We start from the raw sequence: 18,572 nt of genomic DNA, 5'->3' as shown, positions 1-18,572 counted from the left end.
TTATTTAATTTTTTTTGATCAGCCAGAGAGCTGATCAAACAAAGCTGAATGTATTCCTCCATCCACACATTTGAGGTGAATAGATAAATACTCCCAGCTGTGCCATTGCATTCTGACAGCAGGGACTCCCCAGAATACAGTTATCTGCTGTGCAGTTGCTGATCAAATGAAAATTTTCAAACCTCCAATTTCAACAAAAGTCAATTGCTAGATCAACTTCTGTTGAGCAGCAATGGCCATAGATGGAAGGAAATTCATCTGGTCCCTGCTGAACTGGATGAATTTCAATTTTTCTATGGCCAGCTTTAGACTAAAAAAAATAAACAGATTCCTCCATCTACATTGGACAGTGAAGATGGAGGAATTTGTTAAGGTACTGACAGGGCTCAAATTTCAGGGGATTCGAGCTGCAATCCTTCAAAATTCAAGCCACACATGGCTAGTTTAAAAGAGATTGTATAAATCAACTGGTAATGTGTGTGGCAGGTCTAAAAGAATGTATCATGTTTCCCATTAAAGTATCAATTCCCCTTTCCACAATATAAAAGTATTACTTTGGAACAAAACAAAAAGAGTCAAAATGTTTTATTTACATGTGCACTGCATTCATGTATATTTAAAACTCCTGAATTGCCCCATCCCTGTCTTAATTTCTTTTCGAGAACCCACTAACACTAATTATGAGATTCACACACCTCTCAAATTTAAAACTTAACCACTTCCAGTCCGGACACTTTTACCCCCTTCCTGTCCAGGGCAATTTTCAGCTTTCAGCGCCATCACACTTTGAATGACAATTGCGCGGTCATGCAACACTGTACCCATATGAATTTTTTACCATTTTTTTGAGACAAATTTAAAAAACTTTCTTTTGGTGGTATTTATTCACCGCTGGGATTTTTATTTTTTTTGCTATGTAAATGAAAAAGTCCAAAAATTTTGAAAAAAATAAGTGTTTTTCCTATAAACTTTTGCAAATAAATAATATATCATCATCCTGGCCAAAATGTATTCCGTTATCTTTTTAGTAAAAAAAAAAAAAATAAGCCAAATTAGTTTATAACCAAAAATTATAATTTGTAAACATTTTTTTTTTAATTTTTATGTTATTTATTTATTTAGATTATTATTTTTTTTTTTTTTACATACTGTCACCCTAGCAGTAAAGTGTCACCATGGTTGTTCCATAGGAACTATAAGTGTTGCATATACACTCAATGTCCACCATGGTGACACTGTACTACTTGTTGGGGGTGATGAAGATTTTTTTTTTTTTACACTGATTGCTTTTACACCCATATAGGATGTAAAAGCAATCACTTCTCTTTCTCTCTATCTGCATTCTTGCAGCCATTGAAAACTACTGAGTGAGCTGTGATTGGTCACAGCTTGTCACATGGTAGAAGGCTGTTGTGAATAGCCTTGTACCATGTGACCATTCACAGATTTCACATGTAGTAAGCAATGATGTCACAAGTGAAATCTTGCTTACTACTTTGCATGTGATCACTGATTGGCCAATCAGCGATCACATGATCGGGACCTCGTACAGAGGTCCCGTCCGACGATCGGTGTTTCACTGTGTCCAGAGGACACAGCGGGCACCGGATCGCGGTGCTGCGCGCTCCCAGTGAGCGCGCACAAGCAGGATGCGGGGAGGCAGTTTATAAATGGCCACCTGACCCTGCAGTGCCACCGCTCGCCGTTTATATACAATGGCTGGACGGGAGGTGGTTAAACAATGTAGGGCTACTTTCCCTACTCGTCAAAGTAAATTTTACCGAGCTGTATATATTAATGTTCCAAAAGACAAAACCACTAAAATATATGTAGATAAACCGCTGAAATATACCACAATAAATGTATGCACCGATCGTCAGACAGGATCTCTGTACGAGGTCCCGATGAGTACCTTGATGAGTAGGAAAAAGTAGCCCTGCACTGATTACATTTTATAAATGCATAAATGCAGTACTTTTTTCAGGTACACCACAACACACCGTAGAAACAAGGGAGATTGTGTTGTCTTTACACTAGGGCTGTACTGGGCAAGGCTGTTCTGCTCAGCCCAACAAAAATGGTGTGAACAGGTCCTCAAAAATCTTCAAAGATCTAAAGTTGCATCTCAGTTGGTTTCTAACAGCTCAGTGCTCATGCACAAGTGCATACAGTGTAAATGATGACAGTATTTTGTTCCATAGGAACTATAAGTGTTGCATATACACTCAGTGTCCACTTTATTAGGTACACCTGTTCAATTGCTTGGTAACACAAATTGCTAATCAGCCAATCACATATCAGCAACTCAATGCATTTAGGCAGGTAGACTTGGTGAAAACAACTTGCTGAAGGCAAGCTCTGTGTACACAAAGGAGCATGGGGGAGCTCTTGTACATAATGGGCATGGTTTTGACACAGCTCCAGATCCACATTTGCTCACAATTGATATGATCCAAAATATTTAAACAGTATAAAAAGTGAATAAAGCACCTGGACCGAATGGCATACACCCACGGGTCCTGGAAGAAATTAGCTCTGTCATTTCAAAACCATTGTTTGTAATTTTTAGGGACTCTTTAATGACTGGCATAATACCACTGGATTGGCGTAAGGACAATGTGGTGCCAATATTTAAAAAGGGTCAAAATCTTTACCAAGTAATTATAGAGCTGTGAGTTTAAACTTCTATAGTTGGGAAGATACTGGAGAGTTTAATAAAAGACCACATAGATAAGTTCTGGAAAAAAATATTTTAAGCAACAGACAGCATGGATTCATGAAAGACAGAAGTTGTCAAACAAATCTGATTTCTGTTTATGAGGAGGGTAACCAGCGTACACACAGTGAAGGATGCAGCCTCCATTTTGTTAAGAGTATCCATGTTATTCCCTCATTCTTCCCCCCCCCCCCCCTTAGAGGCACAGTGACATATGGCAGCGTGTGTGTGCGCGCGTGTGTGTGTGTGTTTGTGTGTTAAAAAAAAGTGTCACAGGCCAGAGCCAGCAGGGGGGCTATGAGCTATAGGACCCCCAAGGGAGCTGGGGCCTAGCTGTCCAAAGAACCTGTGCAATTTAACACCTCGTATAAGATAAGGTAAGCTTTCCCAGGAGTTCAAAGAACATTCCAAGGAAACACGACCAGATAACCTTTGTTAAAATCCATTTTTTCCCTATGTCTCATATCTTGGAATATGAGAGACTTACATAAAAACCGGACATATCGTCAGATTGGCCACGAGAAGACGAACATTTTGGTAGGTCACTACTACCTTGTCTCGAATACATAAGAAATCAGAAAAGTAGATCTCGTGAACCAGGCAGTGTATAATTTCATATTTTATATCTAATCAATCCTCAGACATGTCTGCATAATAATCTACCCACGGGTGGAATGTCACTTGTGCAGATGGAAAGTTATGGGCCAAAATATGAGTTATGGGAGATTTTGGCTCTAGTTGAGGAATCTGCCCAGACCTCCACGCCCTACACGGGGTATTGGTCCTTGACTTCAGAGACACCCCCTGCTGGGGAACTACAAAATGGGCTGTCAGGCCTAAGAGCTAAGTTGAAGACGTCTCCCATTTTAACATCAGTACCACCTAGGGAGACCCGTACCTTTCGCTCTGAAACTTGGATCTGCTAACCCAGGACTTTGGCAAGTACCTTAACCCTTTCACCTCTCTCTGATATCTCTTTGCTGTGCTGTTGGTCTCCGTATGTATATATCTCTTAGTTACATCTTTTTCTGTAAATATTTTTATTGCACCCGTTTGACCTTTTAGTAATAAATCTTTCCTTCTGAAAGTGTTGAACTGCGTCTATAGCTCTTTATTGCAATGTACGAATTCCTGCCTCTAAAGAGAACGATACGGTGTTTGTTTAACCCTCTGTATAACCGGCCTGCGGTGACCATGTTATACAGATGATTACTTCAATCATTATAGTGTTATAGCTGATATCGCCGAGTTTCCTCTTTCTCTGTACAAAAAAGGAGGTGGTGGCAGTGTGAAGGGTTAATTGTGTAATTAACCTGACCCAGTAACAAGTGCATTCAGGCTGCCAGTACATCGATTGTGGACCAATTAGCTGGAAAATCGTTGTGCAGGGTGCAGCTGGGTGTGGCATTGTTACGCACATGACAGCGTGGTTTTATTTTTGCAAAAGCGTTTAACACAGTTCCCCACACATGGCTAATGTGTAAGGTAAAGTCTGGGGGCTTGAAAAAAATCTGTATGTAAAACGGATAGAAAACTGGCTAAAAGATCGTGTTCAAAGAGTAGTGGTTAATGATTCATACTCTGAATGGTCTGGGGTCATTAGTGGTGTACCCCAAGGTTCAGTGTTGAGACCCTTACTTTTTAATATATTTATAAACGATATAGGGTCTGGGATTAAAAATCCCATTTCAGTCTTGCAGATGACACCAAGCTGTGCAGTGGAATAATGTCCTTATAGGATGTCGGCAACTTACAAGCCAACCTCAATGCACTGTTTAATTGAGCAACTATGTGGCAAATGAGGTTTAATGTTGATAAATGTAAGGTTATGCACTTGAGGGCCAAGAATATGCATTCATCATACATACTAGGGGGGTACAACTGGGGGAATCAATGGTGGAGAAGGATCTGGGAGTTCTGGTAGATCACAAGCTTAATAATGCAATGCCAAGCTGCGGTTTCTAAAGTGAGCAAAATCCTCTCTTATATCAAAAGAGGTATAGACTCCAGAGAGAGATATTATATTACCCCGGTACAAATCATTAGTAAGACCTCATCTGGAATATGCAGTTCAGTTTTGAGCACCAATTCACAAAAGAACGTTGGGGAACTGGAGAAAGTACAGAGAATGGCAGCCAATCTGATAAGTGGCATGGAGGAGCTCAGCTATGAGGAAAGATTAGAGGAATTGAATTTATTCTCTCTTGAGAAGAGGAGATTAAGGGGGGATATGATCAACATGTATAAATACATCAGTGGTTCATATAGGGAACTCGGTGTAGAGCTTTTCAACCCGAGGTCATCACAGAGGACAATGGGGCACTCTTTACGTCTGGAGGAAAAGAAATTTAATCTCCAAAACACAGAAAGGTTTCTTCACAGTGAGAGCTGTGAAAATGTGGAATAGACTCCCTCATGAGTTCATTCTGGCCAGCTCAGTGGATTGCTTTAAAAGAGGCCTAGATTCTTTCTTGGATACACAGAATATAACTGGTTACTAACAATTATAGGTAAAGTTGATCCAGGGAATATCAGATTGCCTCTCGGGGGATCAGGAAGGATTTTTTTCCCCTGCAGGAGCAAATTGGATCATGCTTTGCTTGGTTTTTTGCCTAGGATTATAACTTTTTTTTTTTTTTTTAAATGGTTGAACTGGATGGATTTTTGTCTTTTTTCAGCCAGACTAACTATGTAACTATGCAAGGTGAAAATGAGCATCAGAATAGGGAAGAAATGGGGTCTAAGTGACTTTGAACATGGCAATGTTGTTGGTGCCAAACAGGCTTGTTTCAAAAACTACTGATCTACTGGGATTTTCACGCACAACCATCTCTAGGGCTTACAGAGAATAGTCCGAAAAAGAGAAAATATCCAGTGACTGGCAGTTGTGTAGATGGAAATGCCTTGGTTAGAGGTGATTTATTCTTCTAAAGCAAATACACTTTTGCACACTGGTATTGACTAGTATTCCATTGTTTCTCTCTCTCACTCAGCTAATGTGACCCCAGTGCTGACAGAGAGGGGCAGGGGAGGGGCAAACAAGGATGTTGTGCTGGTGCCCGATGTCCTTCTCATCAACTGATGACATCATTGTTTGCTATGTCACCGACGGCTAGAAAGTTGTAACGGTGCACAATGAAAACCTGTAGCTTTGTGTAACTAAAAGGCTTGATCCACCTGCTGGCTTGTACACAATTTTTAGACATTTTTCCAAGGCACGGCTGAAGAAAACTGAATGCCCCCCAGGGTGCCTGGGCAGCCTGGCTGAAAAAGGCTGGCTTAAAAAACAATTGTGTTCGATGTGCCCTTGCAGAGACTGGTGTTTTTTCCAGTGCAGAAAAACACCAGTCACCGCATATATCTGAGCGAGACCTTAGATTTTAAAGGTTATAATTCTAAATCTGGTTAATAGCAAACTTTGATATAAACAGATTAAGATTGTGTACTCACATTTTTGTTTTCCAGAAAAGTCCCAATAAAAGGCAGGGGTTTAGGGCCTGGTATTCCATACTTTTTGAAAATTCTATAAGGCCAAATCCCATAGCTGAAAAGAAAAAAAAAACAGCAGATGGCAGATGAGAGTAAACATGAAAAGTCAGGTGTCAAAGGGATAAGAAATAAATGGAAATTTTCCTAAAACAGCAATAAAAAACCGACAGAAGTTCATCTGAAAGTGACACTAAACTATATCCTTATATACGCCCACTACTCAATGGCCCTGTAATCTATCTTTCATGAAATAGTTTTTTTTGCCTCCTTATAACGTTCTCTATGCTGTCAAACCACTCCTCTTCCCTTTCTGTTTGTTTGGAATGAGTACTGCACATATTAATTGTGATCATGTGCATTGCTCTATACACACTACAAATCCCACAGTCCGTAATCCATAGTATCTAGTCCATCTCGGGATAAGCAAGAGAGGGTGGCTACCTTCCTGCAGTGGGAACAAGGAGAATGAACGCAGCCACCCTCTAACATAAAGCTGGCTCACAGCAGCAAGACATTTGGAGGGGGGTGAGAGCAATAGATGGTACTTTTTGAGTTAAGAATATATACTTGATGCGGCCAGAAGAAGCGTTCCTATGTGTTGGTTATCCGCTATACCGCCCTCGATGTCCACTTTGTTTAAAATTATTGCTGATGTACGACAGATGGAATACCTGACTGCTATACATTCCGGCTCGACAGCTGTGTTCGAGGCAGTGTGGCACCCGTGGGATTATTTTTCCCCATCCCACCTTTCTCCGACTGTGCTGTTCTGAGAGCCTCCCCACTGTAGCTATGTGACGTTATTATGTTTATAACCATGCAGATTTTACCATCGATGTGCTCCTTTTTATTTTGTTCTCTTTCAACGTGTTCTTTTTATATGTATATATGTGAAAATCAATAAAAATTATTAATACAAAAGAATATATACTTGAATAGAATTTTATTTTTTTTAAACCAGAGATTAGAGTCACTTTAACCCTTCCCTGCTCCATCCAAAATTACAACCAAAGTTTTGGCTGAGGTTGGGTTTTAAATATTATAAATAACTAGGCCAGCCCTCAAAATTTCCACTCACTTGCTCACATTGGACAAATGGAAAGAACATAGGGATAAGCAGCGCCGGCACTAGGGGTAGCTGAGAGGTGTGGCAGTGGGGGAAGTTACAAGCACCGATCTTCCTGTATGGCTTTCAATTAAGCAGCTGAAAGCACTGGGAGGTAGAGGCTGCACCAATCATTCTGTTTCTTTCCAGGCCCCCTTGTGTGCTCCTCAGTGCTCAGCCCCTCCCCCCCCATCCTCCAAATCAATAAGAGAGGAAAGGAGAGAGGATGGATCTGCTCTGCCTCCCCCTGTGCCCGCCCACATTCCAGTCAATGCTGTGCAACTTCTCAGAAGAGGATGTGTGGGTGGGAAATTGTATACAGATCAGCTCTGTGATGCTTCTGACTGAGCTTGTGAGCCGGGAACCATCCATGTGAGGCCGACCTTCCTTCCTTCCACCCCTCCCTTTCTTCCCTACTCCCTCCCTTTTTTGTCTCCCTTCACTCCTTCCCTCTTTGCCTTCCCTTTTTTCCTCCTTTGCTTCCTTCCCTTTTTTCCTCCCTCCCTTCTATCCCTATGTCCTTCCTTCCCTGTCCTTCCTTTCCTTCCTTCCTCCCCCCCCTTTCCCTTCACTCCTTTCCTCCCCTTCTTCCTCCCTCCCTTTTCTTTCCCTTTCCTCCCTTCCTTTATTTTGCATAAAACATTTAACAGTGCCATTTCATTAGATAATTTACAAGGTTGTGTTTAAGGATGGAATTAGGGACGGGGCAGGGTAGGGGTTGGGTGGGGCAACTGGTGGCGAGTAACTCTGTACGTACAATTGCTACAGGGGACAAGGGCTTAAAGCAGAACTTCCCCTTTTAGGTGGAGCTCCACTTTAAGAGTTACTCGCTACATCCCCCGCTCCCCATTAAGGATTGGCACCTTTGGGGCGCGGGGGGAAGCGGGTACCCGAATTTGACAGGTACCCACTACCACTTCTGCTGCGATAGCCTAGGCGATCGGAAGCGGAAGTTGTCCTCTCTCCCTGTAGTCTTCTGGGACATGTGACAGGTTCCAGAAGACTACGGGCCATTCACATAGTGCAGCGCTTCTAGCACATGCACAGTGGGCATGTGGCTGTGAAGCTGCAAACTGTCACAGCCGGATGCCCACACTGAAGATGCCGGTGCCAGGGAGAGAAGACGGCCAGTGAAATCACTGTGGTGAAGACACCGCTGGACCAAGGGACAGGTAAGTGTCTGTATTTTAAAAGTCAGCAGCTACAGTTTTTGTTGCTGCTGACTTTTTTTTTTTCTATTTTTTTTTTATAGGTGGAACTCTGCTTTAAGTCCTGGCTAGTAGCTTAGGACTTGGAATTTTGAGCCCTGGACTAGACCACTTCACTGCTAATTGCAGCACCTTCTGAGGCTTATCAAAAATAAGGTGTTGCTGCAGCCTGAAGTTTTTGCCCGTAGCAGCCAATAAGGATCTAGTTCCTAATTGTCCAGTACAGGTTAAAATATAAACACGAACAGCTGATTGCTGCCATGGGGAGTAACACTAATTTTCATTTGGTCCAGTTTTTACGAATGAGCCTACAGCTAACGTACAATTTCCATTTACAGGCTATCTCCATGCAATATTTTAGCAGGTATTTTCTCAGATTACAGAAAGCAGCATCTCCCGCCCTGTAGTGCTGCCGATTTCCATGTGTTCCCTCTGTACAGACATTACAGGGATCATTAAAGCACCTGCACTGTTTTTAAGGTTGAGGTTTCTCATGTTACAATAACGTGAAGAATAGATTACAGTTTATGGATTGCCTCTCCCTTCCCTGTGTTAATATTGACTCTGTTTCTCCCTGTAATTAAACAATGATTTTGTTGCCATAATAATTTTGTTATATAAGACAATGCTGTCCTTCAATCACATCACCGATACGTCAGTGACAAACTGTATACAGCCTGAATTCCTTTGCAAAAGAAAGACAAGGTCAGGGCAGTAAACCAGGGTTCACTATTGGACGTGAGTGCGTTTGTGACTTTTTGTTTGCTTTTGTGCATTTATTTTAGCGTTTTTCGTCTTGAGTTTAGTTAGATTTGCCAATGGAAATTTATTTACTAGAAAGAGGTGACGGTATCTAGGTGCACATTTTTCGGGGACGCAAATTAAAAGCGGTATTAAACAAAAAAAATGTAATATGTTGCAGTTTAACAATTAGATGTGGCAGCTGCATTAGTTTTCTTTTTTCTCTGTTTTCACATGGTGATCTGGCCATTAACACACCTTCTGTATTAAGAGTGTCCCCACTCTGGATGAAGGAGCACAGGGGGCTCATTTGGACAGCAGCATTGTCAGTCTGGGTGGAGGGGAGTATTGGATGTACTGCCAGATTTAGCTGATACACTAAACAATTTGAAGCCAAAACGCCAGGTAATTCATTATAAACAGTTACAGCAAACATTTTTTTCCCTTTTGGGGATAAAGGTTTTACATAAATAAAAGCTGACATTATAAGCATCGCTCTCGTTGTTAAATGGTTTGTCTCATCCCTGTAACTTGATACATTTGCAAGAGAGCTTGTTCTTTTGAAAAACAGCATACTGACTTTCTGGATCATAAGATGAAAATACAAGAAAGAAGGCCTAAAAATAAAACTAATGCAGCCATCACACCTAAGAATTGTTAAGCTGCAATAAAATAAATGTTTGCTTTTGGGTTTAATACCGCTTTAAAAGTTTATAGAGGCCATAACAGGTGATCATGCTTCAAAAAGTTCCTCTATTTTTTTGAGCATTTAGCGACAGCACATTGCTCAGATGTGAACATGCACAATAGAATAACATAAAATTCTGGTGTCTAGCATTTGCGTTTCAGATTGCTCGATGTGGATAGGGGCTAAATGCTATATAACAATAATCATTGCGCCAATCTCATAAGCAGAGCTGACAGTCCTGTTTTTACTGGGCTGAGGCACTATTGATTTTTTTTTCTTCCTAAAGGACGCTGTTTATTTACAGAAGTATCACTATCACTATAAGCCTCATGTAAAAAGTTTGTTCTAGTAAAAATATTCTCTTTGCCCGTATCAACCAGACAACTTTCAAATTTCATCATAAAGTGAGTGTTTATAAGGCAAGAGGAATATTTTATTTTTACATTTTCAATACGCGGGGTCAATATAATGCTTATGATATGGTACAAAATAGAATCACAAAAAATGCCATTTAAATGTAATCAGTACATTCTGAGATAATGATATACTCACAAAGTGAGAAGTGTCAGCAAAAGGATTAGCAAAATCCATGTTTCCTTGGAGAACTCGGGAAGGAAATACATGTTTTTATCTTCCTTCGTTGTTGGACCTTCCCTTTTATTTACTAGATCTTTCCCTTCTCTTCTGCACTTCTGACTGTCCGTACTATGGCAGTTGTTGATATACTGTTTCCTGTACAGTGGTGACATCATACCGTAGGTGGAGATCAGTGACAGAGGCTGGAGGCCCAGTGTATGGGTGTGTGCAAAAAACAACAGATTCATGTTTTACTGTGAGCACTAAGCTTGGAGCAGGGGGGGGGGGGGGAGGGGGTAGAGATAAGGTGGAAGGAATATTGCAGTGTATCAAATATTCAGTTTAGTGAAGGGGTAGGCAACCTTTTGAGCACAGTGTGCCAAAAAATGTTTTCAAAGAAATGGAGAGTGACGGTTTTATTTTTAAATAAAATGTCAACTTCATACTCTCAGTCACAAAAAAGGAATTTTTATAAAGTAAATGCTGTACACTACTTGAGTAAAAGTGAGAAATGAACACCCTGTACTTTCACACCTCAGACCAGCCCCAATTCCTGCAACTTCATGCTTCAGATCACCCCAATTGCTGCACCTCCAGTCCTTGATCAGCCCAAATTCATGCACCTTCACACCTCAGATTACTGTACCCCCCTGCACATCTGTCCCACCACTGTACCCCCCCCTGCACATCTGTCCCACCACTGTGCCACCCCTGCACATCTATCCCACCACTGTGCTCTCCTGCACCTCTGCCCCACCACTGTGCCACCCCCCTGCACCTCTGCCCCACCACCACTGTAACTAACTGTTCATCTGCCCCACCACTGTTACCCCCTGCTCACCTGCCCCACCAATAGGGATGGGCTGACGGTTCGAAGCGAACATAAGTTAGATTTGGACATTGGCTGTTCGTGTGTTCGCTGAACATTCAGCGGGAAGTTCACCCGCGTGCCCAAACAATGTAAAACACGTTTTGTGATTTGCCAAAGCTTTGCACCTGACCACAGGTTAAGTGCAATGCTTTGGCCAATCAAAGCTGAGTTCTCAGGAAGAGACATGGTTGGCCAAAGTCTTGGTGACTTTGGCTAATCATGGCTAAGGGGGTAAGACCACGCCCCACACTATTTAAGGCTGCTGATACCACTGCCTTGCATAGTGTGTGTTATAGGAGCGGTCTTGTGCACTGTTATAGCAGCAGCCTGGTGCAATGTTATAGCAGCAGCCTCGGTGCAGTGCGATGGCAGCAGCCTCGGTGCAGTGCGATGGCAGCAGCCTCGGTGCAGTGCGATGGCAGTAGCCTCGGTGCAGTGCGATGGCAGCAGCCTCGGTGCAGTGCGATGGCAGCAGCCTCGGTGCAGTGCGATGGCAGCAGCCTGGTGCAGTGTTATAGCAGCAGCCTGGTGCAGTGTTACAGTTTATAGTGCACAAAGCACAAACATATTGCACTTAAGCACCAAAATCCCACCCCATACAGATAAATAAAGTGGAAAAATCCCCATCAAGTCCAAAAGGCCAAGAAGCAGAGTCAGATGCTCACAGGTAGCTACAGTATGAGAGGACAAGCAACCTCTGTGTCCACAGTGAAAAGTGGTGGTCGTTGTATCATCTGCAGACAGGGCATGCTTGTCCTTTTCCCGGTGCTGGCAATAATATTTAGCCACAACATGCAGAAGAGGTTGTGGAGTGAATAACTCAGCCATCCTCATCCTCCATCACCCAGGCTCATACTATTTTGCCTTCCATCGTAGCTGCCAAAGCGGCCTATTCCACAGGCACCTCGTCCACCACAGCTCCATCCATAGCTCCACCATCATGCACGGAAGAGTCACCAGAATTATTTGATCATAGTGTCAGTTATATGCTGCTGGAGGATGCGCAGCAATTTGAATGCTCAAGGAGCTTGGCTTTTTTTCGCAACACCAGTGGCTGCTGATAAAGGATGCATGCAATGTCCTGTCAGTGAGCCGTGATAATGCATGCATCAGTGACACTACACTATCCCTCTAGTCTTTCTGCTGGAGCGCACGCTGTGTGGAATCATGGACAGGGGACTTAAGGTCCATTTCTTTGGCACCTGCATGCTCTCACAGTGCACAGTATCCACCCCACAGACAGAGGGAAGAATACTCTCCCCGAAAAAATAAAAAACAGTTAAATAAAAAGATAATAAATTTAAAGAAATAATATAAGCAAAAAATACATTACAAAAACAAATCTGGTATAGATTGGGGGGGGGGAACCACGCTGTTTTTTTTTTTTAAAAAAAACATGTAATTTAAAAAAAAAAAAGTCAGTCCTGCTGCCAGGTTTTATACGTTGTACAGATGTGCAACTTTGCAGGTAGTTTAGGTATTTAAAGGAATTTAAACATTTTTTTTTTTTTACTTCCAGCAAAGATGACTGCCCCTTTCAAAAATTGTGCTTTTTGAAAATGTTTTTTTTCACTGATTCATGTCCCTCAAGGCAGTACCTGAGTCCCCATACCAGTTTTATGGCAAATACCTTGCATATAAGCCTTCAAAATTGTCACTTTTGAATTTGCAAGTTTAAGTCCCATAGACTTGCATTAGGTTCAGTGTTTGAAACTTTCAAACTTTTGGTCTGTTTGAATGTTCTACCGTAAACCAAACTGAGGGGTGTTCAGCCCATCACTATCAGTTACATGCTGCTGCAGGATGTGCAGCAATTTGAATGCTCCAATATTGGTTCCCAGGATGAGGAAAGGAGTGAAGTGAGCCTAGAGAGAGGGGGTACCAGTGAGGGTAAAGAAATTGGCAGTCATGTTCCCCCAGCTGCAGTGCACTGCCAAGTTGGCTCCAGCGATGAGGATGAAGGGGACAATGAGGTCACTGACTGTACGTGGATGCGTGAGAGAGCAGAGGAGGAAGCACAACCTCAACGAGGCAGGAGCACCACCAACTGTTTGCCCACCAAAAACCCCACAATGCACTGCGATCCCCCAACAAAACAAAAAAATGAAGAATAATAATTTTAAAATAATATAAACAAAAATACATTAAAAAAAACATACCAGGCCCTTTAGGTCTAGTGGGAAAGTTAGAAGGGTCCCCACAGTAAAATTCTTTTTTTGTTTTTTTTTTTAAAAGTGCGTGGAGTTCCCCCTAAAAGCCATACCAGACACTTTAGGCCTGGCAGGCCTAAAAGGGCCTGATATGGCTTTTAGGGGGAACCCCATGCACCTTTTAAACATTTTTTACTGTGGGGTCCCTCCTAACCTTCCTACCAGAGTTAAAGGGCCTGATATGGATTGGGGGGGACCCCACGCTGGTTTTGTTTTTTAAAATGTAATTAAAAAAAAAAAAGTCAGTCCTGTTGCAGCAGGTTCTATACATTGCACAGATGTGCAACTTTTCAGGTAGTTTAAGGGGACCCCCAGGCATGATATTTAAAGGAATTTTTCAATTTTTTTTTTTTTAAATTTAAGCAATGAAAAAGGACTTCCCCTATGTCTCACTGACACTTCCCTGCACTGCATTGCTGATGGGAAGGGAGTCACATGCCAGCAAAAATTTCTTCACGTGCCACTTCTGGCACTCATGCCAGGGGTTGCCTACCCCTGGTTGTGTGTGTCACTTCAGTTTGTGATACACATACAGTTTTACTATTTTTTGTAATGTAATTATAATATTTTTAAACCATGGTGATGTGCAAAAAACTAAACACCTAGAGTAGAGATATACTAAAATTGGAGCGTGGAAAATCTGATGTAGCTCTGCAGAGAAACCAATCAGCTTCCAGGTTTTATTTTCAGAGATGAATTGAACACACTGAAGTTATAAGTTGATTGGCTACCATGCAAAGTTGCACCAAATGTTGAGCACTCCAGTTTTAGTAAATCTGTACAAAAATGTGCATGTGAAAAACACAAACAAAAAAGTGCACTTAAAGTGTTTCTAAAGCCCTAAGGTTTTTCTTACTGCATTTTATGCTTTAAGACAAAAACCTTCTGTGCTGCACAATCCCTCCCAGCCAGGGGCAGACTGACCATTTGGAAACTCGGGCACTGCCCGAGGGCCCGGGGTCAGTAGGGGGCCCCATGAGATGCCCCTGGTACCTTTTTCATAGGCTTTTTTGAGTTTGGGCAAGGACACAGGGACCCCATGATCCCCTATTGCCCGGGGGCCCCATGAGTTGTCAGTCTGCCCCTGCTCCCAGCCCCTCTTATTCTTACCTGAGCCCAATCCGATCCAGCGATGTGCACAAGAGCAGTGGCTCTTGCCACTGTTTCCCTCCTCCCTGGGCCATTTACTCCTGCTGCTGTCAATTAAATTCTGTGCCAAGGGAGTGGGGGGGCAGGGCCAAGCCACCCGCTCTGTGTCAATGGACGCACACAAGGCAGCTTGGGAGCAAGCCTGCATGGATGCCCCCCTAAAAAGCCACCGAAAAGGAGCAGGAGGGAGACCTGAGAAGAGGAGGATCGGGGCTGCTCTGTACAATACCATCAGGTAAGTATACCATGTCTGTTATTTTCATTAAAAAAAAAAAAAAAACATGAAGCTTTAATGTCACTTTGAGGGTGTGCCTCTAATCCACCTTCTGAAGAAGTCAGACTCTACCCTGACCCCCCCCCCCCGGGTGCAAAGCTCCTGACTGGCTAGGTGAACGAAGTTGGGCTTTGCCCCTAAGGCCTGGCAGACCCTTCTTCTCAAGGCCAGCTGAAGCCAGCCCCTGAGTACTAGGTGGGGGGCTCTCCCGAAGAAGAACTCCCCAGTTCTTCGGATGAAGGAATCTGATTGCCACACATCCTCCCCCTAGGCTTCACAGTAGGCCTGAGGACCCACACCCTCCATCTCAGTGAAAGAAACAGACAAAAAAGTTACAAACTCATGAAGAAAAATAAATTAAACAGTGCCAGTGCAGGTACTAAGCCTTGCAGCCTGGTAGCAAACATTGTTTGCAGCGCCAGAGAATGCAGCAAATCAGGCAAAGCATTGCATGTCTTTTCTGCAATAAAAGCATGAATGACGGTTACAGCGCAGTTATCCAGTTCTGCGAGGGCGTCATATGACATCCTCCCAGAACACGCCCTCCCGCGTTACCCTGGGGGCGTGCACCCGGAGATCTCTTACGGACACAGCTGATCACGTGATGTGGTAAATGGCCAATCACAGCGGCCTTTTACCACGTGATCAGCTGTGTCCAATGACACAGCAGATCACTGGTAAACGCAGTTGCCGGTTATCGGCTGCACTTTCCTCACGCTGTCACAGCGTTAGGAAAGTACTGCCGATAACCGGAAATTGTCAGAGGATGGATCGGCACTGGTGATCAGTGCCCAGCATTGCCACCCACCAGTGCCATCCACCAGTGCCTAGCAGTGCCACCCATCAGTTCCCTTCAGTGCCACCCACGCCACCCAGTAGTGCCTAGCAGTGCTGCCAGTCAGTGCCGACCATCATTGTTGCATATCAGTGCCGCCTCATCAACGCACATCAGTGGAGAAAAATTACCTGTTTGCTAAATTTTATAATAGAAACAAAAAAAATCTTTTTTTTTTTTGCGCTATAAACAAAAAAAGATCAAAAGTTTAAAAATAAAACACCCAGCGGCTAGTAAATACCAAACAAAAGAAAGCTCTATTTGTGTGAAAAAAATAATAAAAATGTCATATGGGTACAGTGTTGCATGACCACGCAATTGTCATTCAAAGTGAGACAGTGCTGAAAGCTGAAAATTGGCCTGGGCAGGAAGGGGGTATAAGTGCCCGATAGGCAAGTAAGTAAAGTGGTTTTAAAGACAGAAGGGTTTTTACCTAATGCATTCTGCATGCAGCTCCCTACTGCACAGGTTCGGGACACAGCCTGCCATTTGTCCTTCAGCCCCCTGGGATATGTGAGGTTATCCCAGGAGGCTGCGGCGGGGGGGTGAGGGGAGGGAAGACCAAGATGATGTCCTCCTTGCCTAAATGAAGAACAAGGAAGTGGGAACAGGTATCACCAAGAAAGCTACTCCCCCCCTTCCACCCAGAAAAAATCTACCACTTTTTACAGTTCTGGGTAGAGGAAATGGAAGGGGGTAACTTTAATTCTTGAGTGAAGGCCTACTTTAAGAAGATTAAAAGCAGGAAACTGAAATGTTTTTATGTTGTTATTCTGTTACCCTTTTTAGTTGGGGTTTTATGATCCTCACACAAAAGAATGCTCTAGTACTTCCTGCGTTATGGCTCATTCACACTATGGTCCTTCCTGACAGTATTCAGACACTTGCAATGAAGTTCTGCTCCCCAGAATTATGGATCTTCAAGCTTTTAGTAATCTGAATGGCTCAGTTCACACTTCATAGCTGGGACAGGGAGTTATCTGCAGCATTCAGACCACAGCAGTCTATTTACTTCTATGACTTCCCTTATCAAACTTCTACACTGCAAGAATGGCGTATCCACACATAAAAATACTGCATTAGCTGCTCTTCTAAATTCATTGTAGTGTATATAAGGCCTAATACAGGCCCAGTGAGCTTTACAATGAATTATAAGGATAGAGTGGGGAGAAACAGACCCTCTATCATGTTTTTCTTGCGTTCTCCCTACTCTGCAGATTCACCCCTCTATTTGTACTGGTGACCATTGTCACCAAGAATAAATGTGGGATGGAATACAAAATTTGGAGTTGTTCCCAGAACAAGAACTAAGAAATCTTCCAATGGAGACACAGAGGAGAACTGACTAAGAGGGGATTTCCCTTCACTTTGGTAGATTTCCTCTAACGTCCTGTTGTGTCTCAGGAACAGGAGGTGATGGGAAATTTCCTCAATGGTACATGGACAGCAAATAATCTGGCAGGGGTTTTAACCATTCCCTACTCTATCCAAAACTAAAAAACAGGTATGGCTGTACATACAATTTAAAAATTGCTGCTCTAAAGTGTAAACTACAATGTTTTGGAAGTCTGCTGGGAAAAATAGTTGAGTAAGGCTCCTAGTTCACACTGTTTGAGAGAGCATGAATTAAATACTTTTCTTTAGAGCCTTTCAAACAGTTGTGCGTTTGCCATGCTAGAACACCTTTCCAGTGCAAAAGCGCATTAGAATTATTCTATAAATCCTATGTAACTGTTCACATCAGTGCACTGAGGAAGAGGCCTGCATGCAGAATCTTTGGTGAAATCAAAGGAAACACACCAAAAATACACTCACAGTGGGTTTTTGAATCACATGTCAAGTTGTTAAGGAGCCAACACCCAACAGCATCCTAATGACCAGTGCTTCATCCCTGCTAAAGTACTACACTATAATTCGTGTTTCTTAACCATTTCTCTACCACTGTACACAGTGGAGTGGTGGACATGTATTTCTAGAGTGTGGTGCATCAGAAAACACATATAGGCAGCCAGTGTATGCCCAGGAATGTCTGATCTGAGCCATCATTGAAAGGCTCCGATCAGAGACACAAGGTACAGAGATGGTCGGAGTGGCTCTGTACCTTGGCATCACAAATTTACTAAGACACATCAGTTCCTCAAACTTATTCTATCCAAAACTGAGCTCATAATATTTCCTCCCCCTCAGACCTCTTCCCCTGACTTCTCTGTGGAGACGGATGACACAACTATCAGTCCGTCCCAACATGCTAGTATGTTAGATGTAATTCTGGAATCTCCCTTTTCGACCCCCCATCCAATCACTGTCTCAACCTCTGTAACATCTCCAAAACATGCCCTTTCTTAACCATTTGCCCTCTAGAAGATTCCACCCCCCCCACCCCCTTCCTGACCAGACCATTTTTTGTGATACAGCGCTGTGTTACTTTAACCAAATGCGCGGTCATGCAACGTTGTACATAAATAGAATTTAGGTAATTTGTTCCCACAAATAGAGCTTTCTTTCGGTGGTATTTGATCACCTCTGTGGTTTTTATTTTTTGTGCTATAAACTCCAATATTTTTGACTCTTTTGCTATAAAACATACCCAATAAAAAAAAATTCAATTTTGTCATAAATTTGGGCCAAAATGTATTCTATATATACACGTGGTGCAGCGCTAAACATATATTGCAATACACGGCAAACAGCAAGCCTAAAATCAAAGCGC

At 42.7% G+C, this 18,572-nt stretch overlaps 1 protein-coding gene across 1 annotated transcript in view; it reads right to left on the bottom strand.

Moving 5' to 3' along the window:
- Positions 1–10,668, bottom strand: part of LOC149469203 (cytochrome P450 3A24-like) — a 42,898-nt gene extending 32,230 nt beyond the window's left edge. Inside the window, exons 1-2 of the mRNA XM_089669640.1 lie at positions 10,500–10,668; positions 6,167–6,260 (exon numbers count right to left, since the gene is read on the bottom strand). Coding sequence (XP_089525766.1) covers positions 6,167–6,260; positions 10,500–10,570 — 165 coding nt within the window. The 5' untranslated portion in view covers positions 10,571–10,668. The remainder of the gene's footprint in view (positions 1–6,166; positions 6,261–10,499) is intronic.
- Positions 10,669–18,572: the final 7,904 nt, after the last annotated feature.

The sequence above is a fragment of the Staurois parvus genome, unplaced genomic scaffold (genome assembly GCF_062004578.1).
Source record: "Staurois parvus isolate SC_StPar_1 unplaced genomic scaffold, SC_StPar_1.0 ptg000080l, whole genome shotgun sequence".
In the NCBI taxonomy this organism is placed as follows: domain Eukaryota; kingdom Metazoa; phylum Chordata; class Amphibia; order Anura; family Ranidae; genus Staurois; species Staurois parvus.
The sequence above is the reverse complement of the archived record's forward strand: the minus strand, read 5'-3'. Positions and strand labels throughout refer to the sequence as shown.